The sequence below is a fragment of the Ictalurus furcatus genome, chromosome 29 (genome assembly GCF_023375685.1).
Source record: "Ictalurus furcatus strain D&B chromosome 29, Billie_1.0, whole genome shotgun sequence".
In the NCBI taxonomy this organism is placed as follows: domain Eukaryota; kingdom Metazoa; phylum Chordata; class Actinopteri; order Siluriformes; family Ictaluridae; genus Ictalurus; species Ictalurus furcatus.
In genome coordinates this window covers 6,458,105-6,485,418 of record NC_071283.1, presented here as the reverse complement: position 1 = coordinate 6,485,418, position 27,314 = coordinate 6,458,105, and the positions used below count along the sequence as shown (strand labels likewise).

At 39.2% G+C, this 27,314-nt stretch overlaps 1 protein-coding gene across 6 annotated transcripts in view; it reads right to left on the bottom strand.

Annotated features, from left to right (window-relative positions):
* The window catches only part of LOC128604273 (collagen alpha-1(XIX) chain-like), a 250,103-nt gene that overhangs the window by 94,110 nt on the left and 128,679 nt on the right, over positions 1-27,314 (bottom strand). For all 6 annotated transcript variants that reach the window (XR_008385160.1, XM_053619275.1, XM_053619277.1 and 3 more), the window contains 10 exons: positions 22,583-22,645; positions 22,404-22,448; positions 22,268-22,300; positions 20,315-20,353; positions 19,677-19,721; positions 17,900-17,935; positions 16,546-16,590; positions 15,537-15,590; positions 5,379-5,432; positions 4,888-4,968 (listed from right to left, as the gene is read on the bottom strand). Coding sequence is in view for 5 of the 6 variants with exons in the window: in XM_053619275.1 (XP_053475250.1) it covers positions 4,888-4,968; positions 5,379-5,432; positions 15,537-15,590; positions 16,546-16,590; positions 17,900-17,935; positions 19,677-19,721; positions 20,315-20,353; positions 22,268-22,300; positions 22,404-22,448; positions 22,583-22,645 (495 nt within the window). In the remaining variant the exon portion in view is untranslated. The remainder of the gene's footprint in view (positions 1-4,887; positions 4,969-5,378; positions 5,433-15,536; positions 15,591-16,545; positions 16,591-17,899; positions 17,936-19,676; positions 19,722-20,314; positions 20,354-22,267; positions 22,301-22,403; positions 22,449-22,582; positions 22,646-27,314) is intronic.

The window sequence follows — 27,314 nt, the reverse complement described above, 5'->3', positions numbered from 1 at the left end:
GAAGCCATTCTGTTGTGGACTTGCTCTGGTGTTTTGGGTCATTGTCCTGTTGCATCACCCAACTTCTACACAGTTTCAGCTGATGTACAGACATTCTCACATTATCCTGAAGAATTGTCTGATATACTTGGGATTTCATCTTCCCCTCAATGATTGCAAGCTGGCCAGGCCCTGATGCAGCAAAGCAGGCCCAAAATATGATGTTTCCTCCACCATACTTTACGATTGGGGTGATGTTTTCATGATGATATGCTGTGCCCTTTCTACGCCAGATGTAGTGCTGTGTGGTTTTTCCAAATAGTTCAATCTTAGTTTCATCGGTCCAAAACATTTTGCCAATACCGCTGTGGAATGTCAGTGTGCTCTTTTGCAAACTTCAGACGTGCAGCAATGTACGTTTTAGTAAGCAGTGGCTTCCATTGTGGTGTCCTGCCATGGATACCCTGCTTGTTCAATGTTTTACGTATTGTAGACTCATGAACAGAGATGTTAGCCAGTTCCAATAATGCCTTCAAATCTTTGGCTGTCATTCGGGGTTGTTTCTTTACCTCATTGAGTCTTCGATGTGCTCTTGGTGTCATTTTGACTAGGCGCTCAATTCTTGGTAGAGTAGCAACAGTCCCAAAGTATCTCCATTTGTAAAATGTTTGCCTTACTGTAGACTGGTGAATTTCTTAAGTCTTTGATATCACTTTGTGACCCTTGCCAGCTCTATGTAAATCAACAATTCTTGATCATAGATCCTCTGAAAGCTCTTTTTGGCGAGGCATGGCTCACATAAGCATGTGCTTCTTGTGCAGAGCAAACTCCAAAAGTTTGAGGGGTTTTTATCAGTCAAAGTAGCTGTAGTCCACACCTCCAAACTCATTTTCTTAACGAGACTCCAGGTGTGCAAAAAAAAAGCTTTTTTGAGGTCATTAACTCAAGGGTTCACATACTTTTTACACAAGCACTATGAGGTTTTTTTGGTTGTTCTCAATAAAGACATGAAAGATCAGAATTTTTTTGTGTTATTATTTTAGACACATTATATTTGTCAATACCCATGACTTAGATGAAGATCAGATCACATTTTATGACAAATTTATGCAGAAAACCATGAAATTCCAAAAGGTTCACATACTTTTTCTTGCCACTGTAACCTCAGGGCCAGATGGTGATGACACATACTAAGTTTCGTTACAATCCCTCAAAGCGTTGCAGATATACAGCCTCAAGTTCAATATTATTCTTCAAATTTTTTGAGGCTCCGTTCAAAAATGGTATGGTTTATCAAAATTCTGTGAATAACTTTTTGTCGTAAGTGTCTCTAGATGATGCATGCCAAGTTTCATGCAAATTGGACAAACGGCCAAGGAAGAGTTTGAAAAAGTAAGTTTTTCCGAAAATTCAAAATGGCCGAAAAAATTTTATGATGGGAAATGACATCATTGGGTGCAATTGGATCGTCTTGAGCCAAGGAATCAGAAAAAATTTAGTTTCTAGGACTCATGCTTCAAAAGTTGTTAACATAAACGTGAGTACAAATTTGGACAGTTGGTGGCGCTAGAGGGATTGAGTTTGAGACTCCAAATTTGCTGTATTAACAGAACAGACTATCCTCTATCTGTGTGTCAAATTTCATAACTTTCCCGCAAACAGTTCTATTGACTGCCATAGACTTCCAGAGCGGAATAATAATAATAAGAGGAAGAAGAAGAAGGAGAAGAATAAGAAAACTAATGAAAACAATAGGGGTCTTCGCCCCTACGGGGCTTAATAATAATATTAATAATGATAATAATAATAATAATTTTATAAAGCAAAATAGTATGTTGGACTTCTCAAGACAACATAATTGTCACGATTTCCCCTCGAGCTAAGCACTGTAGCACGCAGCATGCTCGGAAATCCGAAGCGTGTACTCGACGCATGAGCTCAATGCGCAAGCTGAAAGCGCGAGCGCACGCTTTTGGGTTTTCAGTGACACTGACTTTGTTTACTGTCTAAACATGCATTTGTTATGGTTTATGTCCTGTCTCCGCCCCTGTATTTTCATTGGTTGTTTCCCGTATGTGTGTCATCATTGTTCTCAAATGTCTTGTGTTTTACCCGTGATTACATTTGTTATTTAAACCCCTCGTGTATCTTGTATGTTGCGAAGTACTGAGTGTTGTCACCATTCCAAGGGTTTGTACCTTGTTCCTTGTGTTGTTTCATAGTCTTTGATCTTGATTCTTGTTACTTGCTTTTGCCTTGCCTAGTTTATGCCTGTTTGCCAATCGCCTGACCCATTGCTTGTTTTTGACCACGCTATTGTCTCATGATTTGGATTTGTCTGCCTGCCTCTCTTTAATAAAAGCTCTTATCTGCACTTGCATCCGTCCTAACCTCCATTACGTTTAAGTATGTGACAGAATATTTCGCCTCACCATGGATGCAGCAGGAAGAAGGAGAAGACACCATGCCAGGGAAACCAAGGAAACTGTGCCAGCCTTGGATTCGATCCAGTTTCCTCAATGGACTGCCATGGAGCTCCCAGATTCTTATGATGGATTTTTTGGCTATCCTGAATATTTTCATGTGGACTGCCAGTTTTATTTTGTGAGCCTAGCAGACCCCAAGCTGGAGGAGAAGCAATGGCTCAAGTTCATGTGGTCTTGGTTCTTTGGATCAGCCCGTCAGTGGGTGCGGCTCCTAGTGGACAAGGGAGCCAGGGAACTTGGGACTGCAACCCAGTTTGTGGAAATAGTTGTGACAGTGTTCAGGAGTCCAGAATCTAAGGCTGACGTGGAACATCTTTTGGGGAGGGTCAGCCTGGCAGATAAACCTGCCCTGCCATTCACCAACTATTATATGCAGGCAAAGAGGGTGGCCTCCACACCAGAGCTCCAGCCGGAGGTCAATGTGGCGACCTCATCTCCAGAGCTCCAACCTGAGACCCACGACATGGTCTCACCTGCAGAGCTCCAGCCGGAGGTCAACGTGGTGACCTCATCTCCAGAGCTTGAACCTGAGATCCACGAGGTAGTCTCAGCTGCAGAGCTCCAGCTGGAGGTCAACGTGGCAACCTCATCTCCAGAGCTCCAACCCGAGACCCATGAGGTGGTCTCACCTGCCGAGCTCCAGTAGGAGGTCAACATGGTGACCTCCTCCCCAGAGTTCCAGCATGAGACCTATGAGGTGGTCTCACCGGCTGAACACTTATCTGAGGTCAATGTGGCAACCTCAGCTCCAGAGCCCCAGTTGGAGATCAACATGGCGACCTCCTTCTCAGAGCTCCAGCACAAGACCCACGAGGTGGTCTCATCTCCAGAGCTCCAGCATAAAGTCAAGTTCCTGTCCGAAGTCGAAGAGACGGCCTCCCAAGCCACGTTCCTTGACCGAGGTCGAAGAGACGACCTCCCAAGCCACGTTCCTGACTGAGGTCAAAGTGATGGCCTCCCAAGCCACGTTCCTGACCGAGGTCAAAGTGATGGCCTCCCAAGCCACGTTCCTGACCAAGGACAAAGAGATGGCCTCCCAAGCCACGTTCTTGACCGAGGTCGACGAGGCGACCTCCCATGCCAAGTTCCAGCTAGGGGTCGACGAGGCAACCTTCTACGCCAAGTTCTGCTGACACGGCCAACCTTTGATTTATTTTGATTTTTGAACCTAATGATGGTTTGCTTCACTGGCAATGACAGCAGATAAACAGATAAAGGTCCTAAAGGACTTCATATTGAGAATTAATGTCAACAGATTCCAAATGTAAATTCCACACTTGAAATCAAATCTAGACCTTTTATCTGCTTACTTGTAAGTGAAATAATGGAATACCATACACCTGGCCATGGAACAGCTGAGCAGCCAACTGTCCTTTGGTTCCTTAAAAGAGGTGGGACCACATATAAAAGGTGCTGTAATTCCTACACCATTTGCCGATTTGGGTGTAAATATCCTCAAATTACAGCTGAATGTCTACACTTTGAGCTCGTATTCTCAGAATTTTATTTCAGTTTTATATACTGTGGTAGACAGCTGGAATAACAGTAACTTTGTGCAAATATTTATGTACCTGACAAATCATGTATATTCCATAAAAACTGGAATACTTACCATATGGAAAAATAATTAATTATTCCCATACCAGCCATATGTGGATAGGCTTGCTTTCTCACAAGGCTTCTTCCTTCTTGTGCCCTCCACAAAATGATGCCACAACCTTCTAGAATATCTTTGTAGTATTAAGATTAACCTTCACTGGAACTCATGGGCATAGCCCAAACCAGTTTCAGTATGACAATGCCACTGTGTACATAGTGAGGTCCATGAATACATGATTTGTCAAGACTCGTTTGGACAAACTCGATTGGCCTGGAGAAACACCTGACCTCAACCTGACTGAACACGTTTGGGATGAATTTGAATGTAAACTGCATTCCAGGCCTTCTTGCCCGGATATAAGTGCCGACCTCGCCAATGCTCTTGTGGTTGAATGGGCACAAAGCCCCACAACCACATTCCAAGATCTAGTGGAAAGCCTTCTCAAAAGAGTGGCGGTTATCATAACAGCAAAGGGGGTTAAATCTGGAATGGGATGTTCAACATGCACATGTGATGATCAGTGTCCACATACTTTTGGCTATATAGTGTGTGTTTGTGTATTATTGGCACACTGCTTGATGTTGATTCCATATATTACAGTGGATTTTTATTTGTCAAAACAAATTAAATATTTTCTCAGTTGATATGTATTGTCCTGTAATACATCACTGAAATCTGAGACATAAAAATGATGGTAGTGGACTTTCGTACCTTAATGAATGTTTTACTGAAAAATCTGTACCAATCCTAATGTGAGATTAGGCTGAAAGAGAGGACTGGTCTCTCAATGAATGAACTGGCAGTGTAGCAACTATGACTTACAGTATAACCAAGTGCTCCAACTCCAGGCTCGCCCTTGGGACCTGGCAGGCCTTGTGGCCCTCGGATTCCACCAGGATCACCCTGCACACACACACACACACACACACACACACATGCACACACACACACACACACACACACACACTGTGTATATTCAACAAATGCAATATGCGTTGATACATATTAAAATCATTTATCATCACTTAGTAATTTGCTGGTTATTGCAGGTGCTTTTTTTTTATTTACACTGCTTCACTTTCAGGTGTCACCTGAATAGACAAAATAATACACAAAATAAGTAAATAAAACTTAGAAATCTTTTCTTTAGAGGAGATCAGAGTGAAATTCCTGTTAAGTGAGACTTGAACTCTTGCACTCTTATTAATGCAATTTATATAAGTATGCTCATCTTAAGCATACAGGTTGTCTCTTACTGTCTGGCAGTCTGCAATGCAAGAGTGTTCAAATCAGGCTCAGATTTAAAAGTCTACCTTCTGTCCTTTCTCTCCATCTCTGCCTGGTGATCCTGGCTCCCCTACTAATCCCTGCAAATTAAGAAAGAAAAGACCGATCAATCAGGCTCCTGTTTCAACAATGTCCATTCATCGAACTGCCCCACAGACCTTGCAAGGTATGTTGTTCAAACATCCTTTCAAATCATGTACTTGTAATCATCCAAACATCCCAGTTCACCACAACACTCTATGCCTGCGAGCCCTCTAGATCTGCTCCTTTACCTAAGAAAAAATCTATTCACAAAAAGCTTGACTAAACAAATATATTTTCAGCTTATACTTAAACAGTGTGACTGTGTCTGAGTCCCGAACACTAACTGGAAGGCTGTACCATAACTGTGGGGCTTTGTAAGAGAAACCTCTTCCCCCAGTTGTAGCCTTAACTATTCGAGGTACCAACAAATACCCTGCACCTTTTGATGTAAGTAGGCGTGGTGGATCATAAAAGACCAAAAGCTCGCTCAGGTATTGTGGCGCGAGACCCTTCAGTATTACAATAGTAGTACAACCCCGATTCCAAAGAAGGTGGGATGCTGTGTAAAATGTAGGGATGTCACAAGAACCGATACTTCGGTACCAAGTCGGTACCAACATTCTTAAAAACGTGACGGTACTTGTTTTCTGCAGTAGCGTTGGCACCGGTTGTAACGAAAGTACTGAAAGTACCGAGGCTGCGATTCTTCTGGACCTGATGGGGGCAGCAAATACACGCAAGTGTTTTAGTCGGTCCACATGTGGTGAAGAAGAAGAAGAACGCCTACAAGCACACGGGAAAAACTACAGAAGATTAGCTTAGCTTAACAAGTTTAGCTCCGCCCCGACTCGTTGAGAGGAAAAGAGGAAATCTAGTATCGGTTTCCGGTGTGCAACTGATGCTATCGTTCATTTCAAACAACGTGAGGTAACACCTGGAATTTGGCGAACACCTGAAAGACGGTCCTATATTATATTTGTTTGAGGCAGCTGGCATTGTAGCCGTGAAACCAGCTAACGTTATGCTCCATGTAATGTTTGCGATAGCCAGTTATTTGTTAACGACGCTAACACATTGCAATGTTATAAACTACCTCCGAATGGGCCACCATGCATTGCCATTCAGCCCGTGTCCTGTCAGCTAAATGTAGCCTAATGTCACTAATAATTATTCAAATGTTCATGCTTTTAATAAATCTTTTTGGCCTGCCACCATATCAGTGAATTTAAACTAATGCTTGCATTCAGAGTATAAGGTGTGTGTGTGTGCGTGTGTGTGTGCGCATGCGCGTCTGTGTGTGCGCGCACGTCTGTGTGTGTGCGCGCACGTTTAGGAGTGCACCTCCACTCATTGTCAGACAGTGTTTGATAACTAAAATACCCCCCCCTCTCTCTTTCTCTCTCTCTCTCTTTCTATCTCTTTGCCAGCATCAGCCAGAGGAGGATGTCCTCCAGTAGAGTTTTTTTAATTTTATTTTTTAAAATTTAATTTTTATACCACACCATGGTATCGACTTTGGTATTGAGTATCGTGTACTTTTGGTTGTATCAGTACCAACTACTAGATTTTTGGTATCGTGACATCCCTAGTAAAGTGTAAATAAAAACAGAATGCAATGATTTACAAATCTCATAAACCCACGTGTTATTCACAGTAGAAAACATCAAATGTTTAAATTGAGGAAAAATATGGTAATTTTGAATTTGATGGCCGCAACACGTCTCAAAAAAAGTTGGGATGGGGCAACAAAAGGCTGGAAAAGTAATGTTATTAAAAAGAAACAGCTGGAGGAACATTTTGTATCTAATTAGGTTAATTGGCAACAGATCAGTAACATGATTGGGTATAAAAAGAGTATCTTAGAGAGGCAGAGTAAAGATGGGACAGAATCTGGATGGAAGCATATGTTGCTATAAAACCTGTATATACCTTTCAGCATGGATGGTGCCTTTGCAGATGTGCAAGCTGCCCATTCCTCAGGCATAAATGCACCCCCATACCATCAGAGATGCAGGCTTTTGAACTCAGCGCTGATAAAAAGCCGGATGGTCCCTCTCCTCTTTAGTTTAGAGGACATGGCATCCATGGTTTCCAAAAAGAATTTCAAATTTTGATTTGTCTTACCACAGAAGTTTTCCACTTTGCCTCAGTCCATTTTAAATGAGCTTTGGCCCAGAGAAGACGGCACTGTTTCTGGATTATGTTCCCATATGGCTTCTTCTTTGCATGATAGAGCTTTAACCAGCAACTGTGTTCACAGACAGTGAGTTCTGGAGGTGTTTCTGAGCCCATGCAGTGATTTCCATTACAGAATCATGCCTGTTTTTTAATGTAGTGTCGCCTGAGGGTTTGAAGATCATGGGCATACAATATTGATATTCACCCTTGTCCCTTGGGCACAGAGATTTCGCCAGATTTTTTTCGGAACCTTTTGATGATATTATGTACTGTATACTGATGAGGAATGTCACGTATTGGAGGCTGAGAATGGATGCAAGTGCAGATAAGACAAATCCAAATCGCGAAACACAGACGTAGTCAGAAACATGCAATGGGTCAGGCGATCTGCAACCGGGCATAAATGAGGCTAAACTGGAATCAAAGAATGAGGTTGAGAACAGGATCAAAACTATGAGACATGAAACTATGAACAAAGGCTTGGTACACAGATAACACTCATGCAATACTTTGTGTTGAACAATGAGGCACGAGAGTTTCAAATGACAAACGTAATTAAGGGTGAACACAAAATGGCCGAGACTAATGATGACACATAAGGGAAACAACCAATAAAAATACAGGGGCAGAGACAGTACATAAACCATAACAAAACATGTGAAATGTGTGAAATGTCTAAAATAAACAAAGTCAATGTCATTAAAAAACCCGGGAGCGCACGCACACACTTGCAGCACGCACTTCGGTTTCAGAGCAGCCGTTTTGAGAGGCCATCCTTTCTACCTCAGACAGGAAAGTGGATTGGGAGGCTGCCTCTTCGTCGTTAGGCAGGAACATGACTTGGGAGGCCGTCTCATCTACCTCAGACAGGAACATGGCTTGAGAGGCCATCTCTTCAACCTCAGACACGAACATGGCTTGAAAGGCCATCTCATTGCCCTCAGAGAGAAACATGACTTGGGAGGCCGTCTCGTAGACCTTAGACAGGAACATGGCTTAGGAGGACATCTCGTTGACCTCAGACAGGAACATGGCTTGAGAGGCCATCTCTTCAACCTCAGACACGAACATGGCTTGAAAGGCCATCTCATTGCCCTCAGAGAGAAACATGACTTGGGAGGCCGTCTCTTCGACCTCAGACAGGGACATGGCTTGGGAGGCCGTCTCTTCGACCTCAAACAGGAACATGGCTAGGGAGGCTGTCTCTTCGATCTCAGACAGGAACATGGCTTGGGAGGCCGTCTCTTCGACCTCAGACAGGAACATGGCTTGGGAGGCTGTCACTTTGTTCTTAGGCAGGAACATGGCTTTCCAGCCTTCGACTGGAACTTGATGTGGGAGGTCGCCTCATTGACCTCCAATGGGAGTTCTGGAGGTGAGACCACCTTGTAAGTCTCATGCTGGAGATCTGGGTAGGAGGTCGCCATGCTGACCTCTGACTGGGGCTCTGGAACTGAGGTTGCCTCGTTAACCTCATGCTTTAACTCCAGAGATGAGACCCCCTGGTGGGAGTGAGAACACCTTGTGGGTCTCCGGTTGGAGCTCTTGAGCCAAGGTTGCCACATTAACCTCTGGAAGGAGCTCTGGGGTTGAGGTCACCATGTTGACCTCTGGCAAGAGCTCTACAGGGGAGACCCCCTCGTGGGTCTCAGGCTCGAGCCCTGGAACCGAGGTCGCCACATTGACCTCTGGAAGGAGCTCTGAGGTTGAGGTCACCATGTTGACCTCTGGCAAGAGCTCTGAAGCCAAGGTTGCCACTTTGACCTCCAGCTGGAGATCTGGAGCTGAGACCGCCTCTTGGGTCTCAAGCTGGGGCTCTGGTGTGGGGGCCACCCTGTTTGCCTGCTCATAGTAGGTGGTGAATGGCAGGAAGGTTTATCTACCCCCCCCCCCCCCAAAAAAAAGATGTTCCAGGTCGGCTTTGGATTCTGGACTCCCGAATGCCATCACAAATAGTCCCACAAACTTAGTTACATTTTCAAGTCCACTAGATCCCCTGGCCACTAGGAGCTGCGCCCACTGGAGGGCTGGGCCAAGGAACTGGGACAACGTGAACTTGAGCAATTGCTTCTTGTTGGGCTTGGGGTTTGCTAGGCTCGCAAAATAGAACTGGCACTCAACAAGAAAATATTCTGAATAGCCAAATAACCCATCATATGGATCCGGAAGATCTATGAGAGTCGACTGGGGAAACTGGACCGAATCAAAAGCTGGCACAGTTTCCTTGGTTCCCCTGGCGTGACATCTGCTCTGTCTCCCTGCTGCATCCATGGTGTAGCGAAGTATTCTGTCACGTATTGTAGGCTGAGAATGGATGCGAGTGCAGATAAGAACTTTACAGAAGAGAGGCAGGCAGACAAATCCAAATCATGAAACATAGGCGTGGTCAGAAACAAGCACTGGGTCAGGCGATCTGCAAACGGCATAAACGAGGCTAAACCGGAATCAAAGAACGAGGTCGAGAACAGGATCAAAACTATGAGACATGAAACTATGAACAAAGGCTTGGTACATGGATAACACTCATGCAATACTTTGCGTCAAACAATGAGGCAAGAGGGGTTTAAACGACAAATGTAATCAAGGGTCAACACAAAACAGTAGAGACTAATGATTACACATAAGGGAAACAACCAATAACAATACAGGGCCGGAGAAAGAACATAAACCATAACAAAACACACGTGCTTTGCGTGAGGGGAAATTATGGCAATAAGATATTTATAATCTTCACAATTTTACGTTGAGGAACATTATTCTGAAATTGTTCCACAAATTGTAGATACAGTTTTTTGCAGATTAGTCTCTGCCCATCTTTACTTCTGAAAGACTCTGCCTCTCTAAGATACTCTTTTTATACCCAATCATGTTACTGACGTGTTGCCAGTTAACCTCCAGCTGTTTCTTTTTAGTAACACTTATTTTCCAACCTTTTGCTGTCCCGTGCCAACTTTTCTGAGACGTGTTGCGGCCATCAAATTCCAAATTACCTTATTTTTTTCTTAAAATTGTACAATTACTGAGTTTAAACATTTGATATGTTTTCTGAATTTTATTGTGAATAACATGGGTTTTTGAGATTTACAAATTGCATTCTATTTTTACTTACATTTATTTTTTAAATATATTTTTATATTTACATTTTACACAGTGTCCCAACAGTTTTGGAATTGGGGTTGTATTTTATCATCAATGCAAAATTTTACAGGGAGCTGACATAGTGTGGATAAGATAGGGGTAATGTGGGGATATCTTCTGGTTCTTGTAAGCCCTTTTGCAGCTGCATTCTGGAGCTTGTTTATGCACCTACTGGAACAAACAGACAGTAATTCATTACAATAATCCAACCTCACCAGAGCCATATCCTCCTGCAGTTCTTGTCTGGTTTCCCACTGAAGCTAAGCAGGGTTGAGCCTGTCCAGTATCTGGATACGAGACCTCCTGGGGAAAACTAAAGTTGCTGCTAGAAGTGGTATTAGGGAGGCCGGCAGGGGGTGCTCACCCTGTAGTCTGTGTGGGACCTAATGCTCCACTATAGTGATGGGGACACCATACTATAAAAAGAGAACCGTCTTTCGGATGAGACGTTAAACCAAGGTCCTGACTCTCTGTGGTCATTAAAAATCCCCTACTGGTCCTTCCCTGATAACCCCCATCTCTGAAATGGCTACATCACTCTCTCCTCTCCACTAACAGCTGGTGTATGATGGGTGTTCTGGTGCACTATGGCTGCCGTCGCATCATCCAGGTGGATGCTACACACTACTGGTGGTTGAGGAGGCCCCCCCCCCGTATCTGCAGTAGCGTTGGTACCCCCCCATACTATATGAAGTGCTTTGAGTGTCCAGAAAAAAGCATTATATAAATGTATCTGTAACTGTGTAACTTTAACCTAGCAGTAACGAAAGCATGAAGTAATTTTTCTGCATTGTTTAGTGACATTATATTTCTTATATTAGCAATATTTCTGAGATGAAAGAAGGCTGTCCAAGCAATATTGTCTAAATGAGTGTCAAATGAAAGACTGGGGTCAATGATCACACCAAGGTCTTTTACTTCTGCACATGATGAAACAGAAAGGCCATGCACAGTTACTGTGTAATCAGAAGCTTACTTCTAGTTTCATGTGGTCCTAGTAGAAGTACTTCTATTTTGTCAGAATTAAGTAAAAGGAAGTTAATAAGCATCCAGTGTCCTTTACACATTCCTCAACTTTACTAAGATGGTATCTGTCATCTTGCATTGCTGAAACATACAACTGTGTGTCATCAGCATAACAGTGGAAGCTAATTCCATGTTTACAAATAATTTGACCCAGATGTAATATATATAAAGTAAAAAGCAGTGGGCCTAAAACGGAACCTTGCTAAACACCAAACTTGACCTCTGTATGCATAGAGAAGTCTCCATTTACATCTACAAACTGATAGTGATGAGTTAAATAAGACCTGAGCCAGGGGAGGGTCATTCCCTTAATGTCAACAACATTTTCTTGTCTATCAAGAAGAATATTATGATCAATGGTATCAAAAGCTGCACTAAGGTCAAGCAACACAAGCAAATAGACACAGCCCTGATCAGAGGTCAGTAGGAGGTCATTTACCACTTTAACCATTGCTGGTTAGGTCAGGTTTTTTAATCAGGGGTTTAATAAGTGCTAGTTTAAATGATTTAGGTACATAGCCAGTGCTACGTGAAGAAGTGATTATTTTAGAAGGGGTTTGATTACTTCTGGAATAATCTGTTTGAAGAAACATGTAGATAAGGGATCTAGTATACAAACAGATGATTTTTAATTAAGAAATTCATTAAATTAGTTCGGTCTCTTGAAGAGGAGTAAAACATTCTAATCACTGATCAGATATTGCTATATTATTATCTACAGGGTTAGTTATAAGACTGTCTGGTTTGAAATTAATCTGATAAAATTAGTCAGAATTTTTTGTCTAATATTTTAAATTTTGCCAGTGAAAAAATTCATGAAATTGTCACTGCTATATAATGATTGTGTGCATGTGTCTGTGGTGGTTATATTCTTAGTTAATTTTACTACAGTATTGACTAAATATCTAGGATTCTTTTTGTTGTCTTCAATTAGGGTGGAGAGATAGACAGATCTAGCAGCACTAAGAGATTTTCTATAGTTCAGGAGGCTCTCCTTCGATGCAGTTTGAAATACTACCAATTTGGTTTGACACCATTTACGTTCTAATTGTCTAGTTGTCTGTGTTAAGGTGCGTGCATGATTGTTATACCAGGGTGCAAGTTTTTCTCTCTAATTATTTTTCTTTTAAGTGGAACTACCTTATCTAGTGTGTAGCAGAACGTTCTAACGTTCAGACTCTAAGCATTCATTCACCCGATCAAGTTCTTTGGGATCAGATGGTAATCCAATCATAGTTAGCACATTTGCCTCGCACCTCCGGAGCTGGAGATTCAAATCCCGCCTCTGCCCTGTGTGAACGGAGTATGCATTTTCTCCCCATGTTTCGGGGTTTCCTCCAGGTACTCTGGTTTCCTCCCCCAGTCTAAATACGTGTTGTAGGCTGACTTGCATTCCTAAATTGTCTGCAGTGTGTGAATGGGTGTGTGAGTGTGTGTGTAATTGTGGGATGGCACACCCTTCCAAAGTGTCCCCCTGCCTTGTGACCGAGTTCCCTGGGATCCAGGCTCCCCGCTGACCCTGTGTAGGATAAGCGGTATGGAAAATGGATTGAAGTATGGATGCATTTAGCCATACGAATGGCTTTCTTATTGAAGCACTTCAGTATAACTAGTGTTTAAAGCCACAATTCTATCAATTACTATCAAGACATCATTCTGATGATGCTTTAGTTTTCATTTTATTGATTTGCTGTAATTTACATTATCTACATTTTGTCTTCATTTGGAGTCTGTCAGAAAAAAGAGAAGTGTGAAATCCTGCAGGATTAAAATGGCCATTACAATGCACTACAGTTGGTAAAAATTGTCACGCTTTATATTCACAAATAACAAAACACCATGATTGTAGTTTTCTGTAGTTTCCATCATACGATAACATGATCACATCTCCATGTGTGCAGATTCGCACAATGCGTAGTTAGCTTGTGGGCTCATGAGGCAAAGACACAGAAGTATAAACCAGGCTTGACACACCAGCAACCCCACTTTCAGGGGGTTGGTCAGGTCCATAAGTATTTGAACAGTGACAGTTGTTGTAATTTTGCCTCTGTACACCACCATAATGGATTTGAAATGAAGCAATCAAGATGTGAATAAAGTGAAGACTTCAAAAATATTGTATTAACCACTTAGGAATTACAGCCATACAGAGTCCCTCCATTTTCACAGGCTCAAAAGTAATTGGACAATTAAGTGATAAGTACAATAGTTTCATGGCCAGGTGTGACATGAAAGATTAAGGACATTAAATGTCTGGAGTGTTGAATTTGCATTTGGTAGCTGTTTATGGGAACTGTCAATATGCTGTCCAAAGAGGTGTTGATGCAAGTGAAGGAGGCCATCATTAGGCTGAAAAAACAAAACAGACCTATCAGTGAGATAGCAGAAACTTTAGAAGTGGCCAAATCATTCTTAAAAAGAAAGAATGCACTGGCGAGCTCAGAAACACCAAGATGCCTGGAAGATCATGAAAGACAACTAAAGTGGATGATCTCAGAATTCTTTCCTTGATGAAGAAAAACCCCTTCACAACATCCAGCCAATAACACTCTTGAGGAGGTAGGCATATCACTGTCAAAGTCTACAATCAAGAGACGCCTTCATAAATGTGAATACAGATGGTTTACCTCAAGATGCTAACAACTGGTAACACTCAACAACAGAAAGGTCAGATTAGACTTTGTTAAAAAATAAAAATCCTTTTTTGCTACAAAAAAAAGGCTGACCAGTTCTGATGCAAGATTAACTTGTACCTGAATGATGGGAAGAGAAAAGTATGGAGAAGTAAAAGAAGGGCTCATGATCCAAAGCATACTACATCATCTGTCAAACATGTGGAGACATGTATGGCTGCCAATAGAGTTTCCACCAAGAAATTTTGGTGCCGGCCAATGTGTCCGGTAATGATAAAGTTTACCGGACAAATTGGAAAAATCCGGTCATCACATTTCGGTGTTTATTTTACACTATAAAGTTTTAGACTATGCATAGTATATGCAATTGTGTGGGCAGGGTCATGTCTGAGCGTCAGCTGTAGCTGGAGTGGAGGCAGGTTTTTACTGGCATTTACCAGCTAACGGAGACTCTGGTCACTGGTGTTTATTGATGATGTAACTGCTGATAGAATTAGCAGGATGAATTCTGAAGTGTATAGAGCTATACTTTCTGCTCAGATTCAGTCAAATGCTGCAAAACTGATAGGACGGTGTTTAACAGTACTGATGGATAATAACCCAAAACATACCGCAAAAGTAACCCAAGAGATTGGAAATGAATGTTCTTATCTGGCCGAGTCAGTCACCTGACCTCACCTGAGCAACTCAAGAAAGGAAACTCAGCATTTGATGTCCATGGCTTACAGACTTCAGGCAGTCACTGACTGCAAAGGATTTGTATCCAAGTATTAAACATAATTCTGATATTTATGATTATGTACATATTTATGACTATGTAAAAATGGCTGTAATTCAATATGCAATATTTTTTAATTAAAGCTGAAAGTCTATACTTCAATGACATCTTGACTGCTTCATTTCAAATTCACTGTGGTGGTTTACAGAGGCAAAAGTACAAAAATTGTGCCACTGTCCAAATACTTATGGACCTGACTGTATGTTGACCATACAGATCTTGCTCACTAATGTCTTGAATTCTCACATCAGAAGAATATGTGAGAATGTAACCAAACAAAATAAAACTTTTTTTTATTCCATTTTATTTAAAAATGTGTGTACATCACTCTTTGTATTCTTGATTTGTGTTTTCTATTTCAAGGAAGTTTGTCAATATGAAAAAAAGATAGCAGTGTTTTCACTTGCCTTATCTCCCGAAAGACCTTGAAATCCAGCAGGACCAGGCAGTCCTTCTTTGCCCTATGGGTAGATCAGTTTTAAAAGGAATTAGGCATGTAGAAGTGATTATGGCATTTGCTACATCTGCAGATGAAAAACCAACTTCAGATATTGGGTTATGTAGATAAACATGCATGCAATAACATATGACAGACCGTGTTGTTATAAGAAGAATGTTGGTGGGGTGAGGGGGGAATAATATCGGAGCTGTGCTGTTGCAGACCTACTGACTATGAAAATGCTGATTGATTTTGCTGTGGGCTTTTTCAAAATTTGCTATGCAACTTGTGGAGTTTTTCGTGCTTTTTTTGCAGAAAACTACTTGAACTGGTGAAATTTAACAAAATTGTTTTGTACAGTCTTTTGCAGTGATGTCTGTTGATAAATGAGACCTTTTACAGTAGCTGTACTTATGTTCAAGGCACATGAATCAAACAGGGCTTTGGCTGAATGTGCACTGTGATGTCACATGACACGTCTTGACCCAAATCTGCGGAAAATCTGCAGTAATTTTGAAAAATTGCAAGCTTCTCTAACTATTGCAGTTTGCTTTAGGAAATTGTAATAAAATAAGTCTTAACGCTTTACACTGTCAGTCCCTCCAGGATTTCATGATTTTGTGATCGCAGAAATTAACGCAAAATCATGAAATCCTGGAGGGACTGACAATATAAAGCGTTAAGACTTATTTTATTACAATTCCCATGAAAATACAATAAAGCTCATCCCAATTTCTACATTTCCCCATTCCTGCTGATACATGTGGAAATTAATTGTATTATCACTGTCCCCTTCCGATGCAGCTCTATAATATGCAATTTGTGGTGTATATAATCCCGAAAGTCTGCTGAGCCTTTGAGCACGGCTATTTACCTTCATCTGTTTGTTTAGATGTTTGCATTGTTTCCTGTCTTATTTTGCTTGCAAAATTAATTAATGTGTGTCAAAACACACCGAGACATATATTAATACTTACCTGTGGACCTGGCTTTCCAATTTGTCCTGGCAATCCATCATTTCCCTTTAAAAAGCAAAAAGAGCAGATTGATGAGATTTAACACACACACACACACACACACACACACACACACACACACACACACACACACATTTTATATACAGTACTGTGCAAAAGTTTTAGGCACATGCAAAGAAATGCTGTAGAGCCTTCAAAATAATGAAATTAAATGTTTCTACATTTAAAAAAAAATACCGTAAAGAGAAATAAACAGTAGTAAATGAAACAAAGGGAATATTTTTTGTGACAAACAATGAAAAAAATAGTAATATATATATATATATATATATATATATATATATATATATATATATATAAATCTCTGGTACAATTTGTGCAGTTTTATAAGGAAATTAGCTGGTAAGTTTTATTGAGCATCTTGCAGAACCAGCCACAGTTCTTCTGGAGAATGTCGCAGTTGCTTCTTATTTTTGCAGCAAAACTTAGCAGCCTTCATTGTGTTCTTTTGTCTGAAAAGTGGTACCTTACATAATATGCTGCTTTCTTTAATGACATACAAACATTTTCCTGTAACATTTAATTTTGAAAAATAACAAGGTTTGTGCAAAAAAAAAAAAAAAATAGATAGGGTTCCTAAAACTTATATACTTATATATATATATATATATATATATATATATATATATATATATATATATATATATATATATAAAGTATCCATTAATAATATCCATTAATATTGGCACCCTTGGAAAATATGAGCAAAGAAGGCTGTGAAAAATTGTCTTTATTGATAAATATAGGTGTGCAACAATTACTGGCACCCTTTTAGTCACCCTTTTTACCTCCCTTTGCCAAGATAAGAGCTCCGAGTCTTCTCCAATAATGCCTGATGATGTTGGAGAATACATGGCAAGGGATCCTTCAAATTTCGAGGTACACACAGGTGGACTCTCCTCTTTAATGCACCCCACAGGTTTTCTATGGGTTTCAAGTCAGGGGACTAGGATGGCAATGGCAGGACCTTGATTTTGTGGTCAGTAAACCATTTTTGTGTTGATTTTGATGTATGTCTTGAATCACTGACCTGCTGGAAGATACAACCATGGCCAATTTTAAGCTTTCTGGAAGAGGCAGTCAGGTTTTCATTTAATATCTGTTGATATTTGATAGGGTCCATGATGCCATGTATTCTAAAAATCTACACTTCTATCACATCCTGATTGCTTCATTTCAAATCCATTGTGGTGGTGTACAGAGGCAAAATAATGAAAATTGTGTTATTGTCCAAATACCCATAGGCCACAAAAACAGATCATGTTGGTTTACGTTATGTTATTTTATGCTTTACCTTGACACCTGGCAGCCCTGGAATGCCTTTTTCGCCCTGGTAAAAAATAAGACAACATCTGTAAGCAAATTTATAGTGATACTTTAAGTCCTTCAAAACAACACAATTACATTTTAGTGCTGGAGCTGTTTTTTGTTGTGTCTTTGTGTATTTTAACTTAATCTTTCAGAACTTTCACTTTTGTTTCCATTTCTTGAAACCAGCAACTGACTAAGATTATACTGAATCTATTCAAAGTGCTGAAATCAAGTAAATGCTTTCTTTTCTCATATACAGTGGTGCTTGAAAGTTTGTGTACAATTTTTTTTTATATTTCTGCATAAATATGACCTAAATCAACAAACAAATATAATACTTGATCATTTATTTATTGAAGAAAATTATCCAATATTACATATCTGTGAGTGGCAAAAGTATGTGAGCCTGTAGGATTAGAAATTGATCTGAAGGTGAAATTAGAGTCAGTTGTTTTCAATCAGTGGAATGACAGTCAGCTGTGAGTGATCACCATGTTTTATTTAAAGAACAGGGATCTATCAAAGTCTGATCTTCACAACACATGTTTGTGGATGTGTATCATGGCATGAACAAAGGAGATTTCTGAGGACCTCAGAAAAAGAGGTGTTGATGCTCATCATGCTGGAAAAGGTAAGAAAACCATCTCTAAAGAGTCTGGACTCCACCAATCCACAGTCAGACAGATTGTGTACAAATGGGGGACATTCAAGACCATTCTTACCCTCCCCAGGAGTGGTCAAACAACAAAGATCACTCCAAAAGCAAGACATGTAATAGTCTGTGAGATTACAAAGTAACCCAACTTCTAAATAACTAAAGGCCTCTCACATTGGCTAATGTTAATGTTCATGAGTCCACCATCAGGAGAACACTAAACAACAATGGTGTGCATGGCAGGGTTGCAAGGAGAAAGTCACTGCTCTCTGAAAAGAATATTGCTGTCTGTCTTCATTTGCTAAAGATCACATGGACAAGCCAGAAGGGTATTGGAAAAAGTTTTGTGGACGGATGAGACCAAAATAGAACTTTTTGGTTTAAATGAGAAGCATTATGTTTGAAGAAAGGAAACCATTACAGTACATTCCAGCACAAGAACCTTATCCCATCTGTGAAACCTGGTGGTGGTAGTACCATGGTTTGGACCTGTTTTGATGACTTGCCATCATTGGTGGAACAATGAATTCTGAATTATACCAGCAAATTATAAAGGAAAATGTCAGCACATCATACTCATTCACTGATTCTCATGAGAAATTGGGTCATGCAACAAGTCAACGACCCTAAGCACACAAGCACACAAGAAAAAAATAAAATTAATAGAATAGAATGTTGTGGAAGGACCTGAAGCAAGGAGTTCATTTAGGAAATCCATGAACATCCCAGAGTTGAAGCTGTTCTGTATTGAGGAGTAGGCTAAAATTCCTCCAAGATGATGTGCAGGACTGATCAACAGTTACTTGAAATGTTTACTTGCAGTTATTGCTGCATAAGGGGGTCACACTTACTGAAAGCAACGATTCACATACTTTTGCCACTCACAGATATGCAATATTGGATCATTTTCCTCAATAACTTTTGTCTTGTGTCAAAATCTGATGTTGTTTTAGGTCATATTTATGCAAATATATACAACATTCTAAAGGGTTCACAAACTTTCACACACCACTGTAGAAGTGCTTTGTACACTTTTGAGAGAAATATAATTATTGCAATTGTTTAGTCTGTTACTAAAAGCAAACTATCTGCTATGGACACTCACCAGGTCTCCCTTTTCCCCCTTTTCACCCTTCTCCCCTGCTTCACTCTAATGTGATAAAATGAAAAGATGGTTAGTGCTCAGGCTTTATCAATATTCATTGTTGTGAAAAGTCCCCTCCAAATTTTTATCCTGTTTTTCCATTAAATTGTTTAAGAAATACATCAAGGTTGAGTGAATACATCTCAAAACAATGTAAGTAGGAGGAAATACCTTTCACAACAATTCTATTTTTTTCTGTTGATAATTTATTTTGAATTTACATGTATGCTATTTTCTAACTTAAGTAAAACTACCTTTATAGTTACATTGCATCTAGTTACGTTATCCAAAATAAAACAAGACAAGATATATAAAATTGTAAAGGGAAAGGTTGATCAATTTTCATCAACATTTTTGTAATTTGTTTCACCCATTACTTGTTGTGGAAAGCAGAGGTAATCAGACAGGAAATAGTTGTAACATACTGACTTATTTAATCTTTAGTGGCAAGTAATAACTCATCAACTCAGTCTCTCTATGCCCACTCAATCCTGTCAAGTCATTAAAAAATGCTGACCCCTTCCTTAAAGATGTGTTATGGATTATGAAGTATATAACAATTTTTGTAGAATTAATATTCTAGTAAAGAGCAAACCTACTGGTACAGAGAGGTGTCTGAGCCCATGCGCTGTCATCACCTGCAAGGCAGCACAGACCAGACAGCACAGACTAGACCATCTGTAGAATATCAACCTGTTCCTAGTCCTATTACAATCTGACATTCAGTTCATGTTGACTATTGACATATTTTATGACTTGAGGAAAGGTAGTGAGGAACCGATATGTTGTTTAGAAACAGTTGTTTACTAGGTTAGTCTACATTGCTTTAGGATATCAACAAGATATCCCAAAATGAATTATGAGAGTAATATAGCTATCAATCACCAAGATAAAGTTAGCAACCTTATTACAACTTTAAGAAAAGAAGCAGTTTCCATCCACCTTAGAGATTTTTAATACAAAACTATTATCAGTAATTGGTATTGTATTCATATTACCGGGCCTTTATTTGGTAATATTCCAAAACAATATATTAATTGTCCCAATTCTACAGGACTATACTGGCTGAAATCATTCAGCAATAAATAATAAGCTAGCTTATGACAAACCTTTGCCATTTTACATGTCTTGAATTTGTAAGATGAGTAGTACCTATATAAACTAGACTGATCTAACAGCACCTGCCAAAGACTCTCTGCCTTTTGCATGTGGCATATTATTCTTAATATTAAATATGTTCTAGATAGAGCTGCACCAACAATTTATCCAACAATTTATATTATTATTCATAGAAGGCTGTCAAATAAACATTTACTATTAGAAACAGGAGAGGAAAAGCATAACGGCAGTACAGAAATTTTATTTTAATACATCGTTAATGTCAAACAAGTAACAATACCGGGAAAATATGGTTTGTGTGTGTGTGTGTGTGTGTTTATACGTGAGTCATTCCATGACTACTGCAAATTTTAAACCTTTACAAACTAAATTCTACCCCACCCCCCAGTATATCAATGATTCTCTGTATTTCATTGAGTAGTTCGTTCTGCAAAAAACCCAACTGAGTTGGATGATGGACATGATCATTGCACTATTTGCAGGATAATGCCAAATGCGATAGAAGAACAACTGCCTATTTAGCAACCTCCCCCTACACTGCAGGAGTGGAGCAAAGACTGAAGCAGGCAACTAATGTGACTTTAGGGCTCACTAGAATAAGGAAACAATGTGGAGATGAGAAAATGATCAACTTTACTGTATTGGAAGGCTTGTCTAGAAGGCAGTAGCAGTACCTTGAGCAATTTTCATTCTCAATAGTGTACAGTGTTAGATCGAATGATTCTCATTCTTAATTGGGTACAGTACTAATAGACTGAGTGATTCCCTTCATTAATTGTGTACAGTACTAATAGACTGAGTGATTCTCATCAACAACAGGATCAGCATCAGTATTTAAGGGAATTTTACCCTGAACAAGAATCAGTATCAGTATTTTAAGGGCTACACATATGAGGTCATAGTCACTAGTGTTAGGGAACAAGCAGGTGGGAAAATGGAAAACACCAGTAGTTATGAGCTAATCATAGAACCATAGTTAGATACTGTATGTAACTTACTGTTTCTTCATACAGCTTTATTTCATTGCCTTTTGTTAAACAGCTTTCCTCATTCCCCACAGGAAAAATATGCCTTACTGAATCACTGTGACAGTGACAAGGTTGCAATAGTTAATATTGCGGTGAGAAATCCTCTTTACTCCTGCCTTAAACTCCCGGCTACATTTAGCGTGTTTGCTAATCCAATGGTGAGTCTGTTACGCTCCAACTGCTATTAACTGTTGTAGATATCAGTCTATGTATACACTTCCTCCCTGACTGCTTGTTTCAAAAGGTATTCCGTACAAATATGGAACTCAATCATAGCCCTCGAGCCATTTTATGAGCACGTGTATCATAATTACAATGTGCATGTTTATATGATTGCCTTTCTTTATTGTGTGTGTGTGTGTGTGTGTGTGTGTGTGTGTGTGTGTGGATCTACTAAATACTTACTGGGCCTGGGGGTCCTCTGAGGCCAACTTCACCCTAATGAAGTAATGAAAAGAACACAGTGAATTAGATGAAAAGACAATAAACCTGTTTTAACACAATTGCCATATTCCCCCTTGCACAAACACACACACAGTACCTTCTGTCCTTTAATGCCAAGGGCACCCTCTTGACCTGGTTGACCCTGTGAGGGGAAGCAGTTCCTGTTTTATACCAGACTGAAAAAAAATGAATAATTTGTGTGTGTGTGTGTGTGTGTGTGTGTGTGTGTGTGTATGAAAGAGCAAGAGAGAACGAGAGAGTGTGTGCATCACATACTGCATCTCCTTTCTCTCCCTTCTGTCCTATTTCTCCCATCACACCTGGATCTCCTTTCTCCCCCTGGAGAGAGAAAAAAACAAACACAAATTGAATGGTGTCAAATACCTTACCTGTACCCATACACCCATTCAATGTACAACTAATGCCCAACTGAAGATATAACCATTGAATGATCTTCCACTGTCAAAAACCTTAACCACATGGTTTATAAAACATATGAGTGCACCAAACTGGCTTCACCAAAATTGTGAATTTTATGTCTTTCTGCATGGCCTGTAGATTTTTTGGTATTTCACGATACATACAGTAGCGGTATAAAGTACTTTTAAGACATTTACTTTTCCTATTTTTACTAATATTGGCACCCAGGGTAAATATGAGCAAAGAAGGCTGTGAAAAATTGTTATTGTTTAACCTTGTTTAACAAAAAACCTTTTTTGTTTAACCTTTTTATCTTTTGTTAAAAAAAATCACAAAAATTCTCTGCTCTCATGGATATCAAACGATTGCAAAGAGATATATATATCTATCTATATATCTATCTATATATATATATATCTATATATATCAATATATATATATATATATATATATATATATATATATATATATATATATATATATATATATATATAGATAGATATATATATATCTCTTTCTTAAATATAGGTGTGCAACAATTCTTGGTACCCCTATGAATTCATATGAGCAAAATATATTTGAAGTATATTCCCATTGATATTTAATTTTTGTTTAGTACACCTGGGTGACTAGGAACATGGTTGGAAATTGTTCAACCATGACTTCCTGTTTCACAGGAGTATAAATATGAGGTCACACATAGGCCTGCTTCCCTTAGTCATTCATAACAATGGGTAAAACTAAGGAATATAGCTGTGATGTGTGGCAAAAGGTTGTTGAGCTTCACAAAATGGGAAGTGGCTATAAGAAAATAGCACAAGCATTGAAAATGCCCCTTTCCACCATCAGGGCATTAATTAAGAAGTTCCAGTCAATTGGAAATGTTATGAATCAACCTGGAATTGGAGGTGTGTATATATTGTCTCAACGCACTGTGAAGAGGATGGCTCAAGTGGACAAAAAATCTCCAAAGATCACAGCTTCAGAATTGCAGAAGTTAGCTGTGTCTTGGGGTAAGAAAGTCTCCAAAACTACAATCTGAATTTAGGGCTGCACGATTATGGCCAAAATTATAATCCCAATTAATTTGATCAATATTGAGATCTCAATTATTTATCACGATTATTCATTGATTTTAGGGACAACATATTTTTATTGCACTTTCACATTTAAATAAAAAGATCGCTGATTTCACCTCCATATTTTGCTACATTCCTGCTAATGTACAAATCTTTGCATCAAATTAGACTGATCCTTAAAGTGCATCAGCTCATAGAAGCAGAATATAAATAAAATTGTACCCAAAATATAGGATAAGTAGAAATAAAAATGCCATCAACCAAATGAAAATATGTGATCAAATATTACAATATGCAACCAAATGAAAACAATTCAGGTGAATGCAGAAAAGGCAATAACAGTGTTTACAGGTGGAGAGACGCAAGACAGTTTCTTTTAGGAGCACTTCTGAACCTAATTACAAAAATTTAGGAGCACAGTTGAAGTTTTTTTTTAAATTATTATTATTATTGTTTTTAGAGATGGTAACATTAATGTGCCACAATATAACACACAAGTAGGCATGAGAAAACTTGAGCTGGTCAATTATGACAGAATTTAGGAACATAGCTTGAGCCATGACAAATTAATTTACCTTCTGATAAACTAAATGTAATATTTTCAGTTAATTTTACAGACTGTGTGCAAAAAACAACCGCTAACCTGTTTACCTTGTAAACAAATACAATAAACATCAATGTTCAGTCTTTGAAGTCTGCTCCTCTTAAATATATTTAAAGCTACACTATTAGACATTTTCCACTGTCATGGTTCTGGGCTGGAGTCAGTTCTCGAACCGCTCTGTGTATATTGTGTATATATCTGAATAATCTCATATAGGATGTGATTGGCTGAGTTCATTTACCCGTCAGATGCAAAGCGTTTTAGTTTAATGGTGCTCATTAGGGATGCACCGATCAGGATTTTTGCGACTGAAACCGATCCAGATACCAATCTTTTTTTTTGTTTAAGCTTTAATCAGGAGGTCTGTCAAACAGTTAAATGTAAGCTCTCTGCTCATGGTCACTGTTAATTGAATTAAAATAATAGCAATGAGAAATACTGTTGGTTAATTGATAAATAAACAAGCATAAAATATTTATTTTTAAATATCTTAAACAATAGAGTCCTAATTAAAAGTAGACTAACACAAGCATGATCCATATTAGGAAAAAGGCTAATAGCTTTCTATGGAAATAGTAAACTAAGCTTAAAGTCAAATTGATATTAAATGCAACCCATACTAATTAAACACTATTTAATTTCTCATTTTATTTATATTTTATGAAGTTATTATATCATCTATTTTTTTTATCTATATTTGTAGATGCATTTTGGACTTCCTGTAGTTTTTATTCCGATTGTATTATACAACTCCGAACAGGTCACTCCCACCGGTGTGAATAAATATTTATTCAGTCGCACAACGTACTGTTCAGTCGCAAACGCGAGTGAAATGGTCACACTGTAGAGCCCAGAGTTTATCTGCAAAGTTTTTTCCTGTTTGGCGTGATGAGGTTTAATGTCCCCGACAACCTCTGTAGTGCCATTTAGCATCATGTTAATGTCATGATTTCCCCTCGTGCAAGCACTGGAGCTCGCAGCGAAACTGGCTGCTCGAGCGCTAAAATGCTAATTCCATTTCCGGGTTTGGCATGACAAAATGCCGTCATCCCCGCGCCTCTCTATGTGATTGGCTGTAAGTTTAGGAAGCGCTTGATTTGATCTGCAGCGGAGTTTTCTATGAGCGGAGGACGAACTTTAAACGTCAATATCGCAGTCAATCATGTTCATTTAATCGTGGGCAGTCAAAGTCGTAATCGAGATCGATATTCGATTAATTGTGCAACCCTATCTGAACTCACTTACATCACCACAAGTTGTTTGCAAGGGTTTCAAGAAAAAAGTCGCTTATCCAAAAACAAACTCAAGCATCTTCAGTTTGCCAGACACTACTAGAACTTCAAATGGGATTGGGTTCTATGGTCAGATGAAACCAAAATAGAGCTTTTTGGCAATAAGCACCAGAGGTGGGTTTGACACACACATAGAAAAAGTACTTCATGTCCACGGTTAAATATCGTGGTGGCTCTTTAATGTTTTGGGGCTGTTTTTCTGCCAGAGGACCTGGACATGGCATCATGAACTCTATCAAATATCAACAGATATTAAATGAAAACCTAACTGCCTCTGCCAGAAAGGGCCATGGTTGGATCTTCCAGCAGGACAATGATCCAAATCATACATCAAAATCAACACAATAATGATTACAGAAAACAAAATCAAGGTCCTGCCATGGCCATCCTAGTCCCCTGACTTGAAACCCATAGAAAACCTGTGGGGTGAACACCAGCATGGACCTCAAAATTGGGAGGAAGCACAAAGTATTGACTAAAAGGGTACCAATAATTGTTGCACACCTATATTTAACAAAGATTTAATTTTTTTTGGATAAACCTGTGTTTTGTTTGCAATTGTTTGATATCCATGAGATCAGAGTATTTTTGTGAATTTTTTTAACAAAAAAACAGAAGGTTATACAATAAAGACAATTTTTCACAGCCTTCTTTGCTCATATTTACCAAAGGTGCCAATATTAGTGGAGGGCACTGTATGGATACTGTAATTTATCGCCTTAACTGTCAAAATCAGGGTGTCGAATTCTGCCCAAGCCACATCAGCACTTTTTATTTTATTTATTTATTTCATATTTAACATATTCTGTTAACTAACATCAATAACCTAGGCTCTGAAATTAAAATAGATGTTTTTACACGAAAAAGAAAGTCTACCATTACGTATTAAAGTATATGCCCTTTTAGGTAATAAGCAATAGGGTGGCTTTGTAGGCTGTGAAACACTGTCATTTTAACTGAAATGATGATGCTAGTATATGTGATGTATGTATGAGAATGTGTGATTAAATATGCTGTGTGTATAATTGTGTATGAATCCAAGAAAAATGTTTCTGAAACTTTTATTACTATTATTATTTACTATTACAATTTACTAATTTAATTGATCAGATCAGGAAAACAATTATGAATTTATTTTGTATATTTCCTCATCCCACCTAAATTAATTTCTGATTATGCCACTGGCAGCAAAACACCTGATCTGCTTCTGCATTATTTTAAACCACGAGTGTGACTTTCATCAAGCGCATCACACAAGAGTTGAGTTTAATCCGCATTTCAGACAGTGGTCAAGCCAGCCATGGTAGAAACCGGAGTGTGCATATATACAGTGGTTTATGGTAGCTGATCTACAGATTGCAATGCTATGGGTCTGCGGTGAACCCTGTATAGTGTGAAAATGTTGAACAGCAGTGTACTATGGTCCATTTTGGTATTATTTGTTTCCAAGTTCATGCAGGCCAAATGAAACAAGGCTGCGGACCAGATTTGGCCTGTGATTTATGTGACCAAATTAAGTATGAATCTGATTAGCACTTTAAGAAGAAAATTAAACAGTTTGGTTTATAAGCCTCACTTCCAGTTGCCAGTTCATGGCACTAAGAAAATGAATC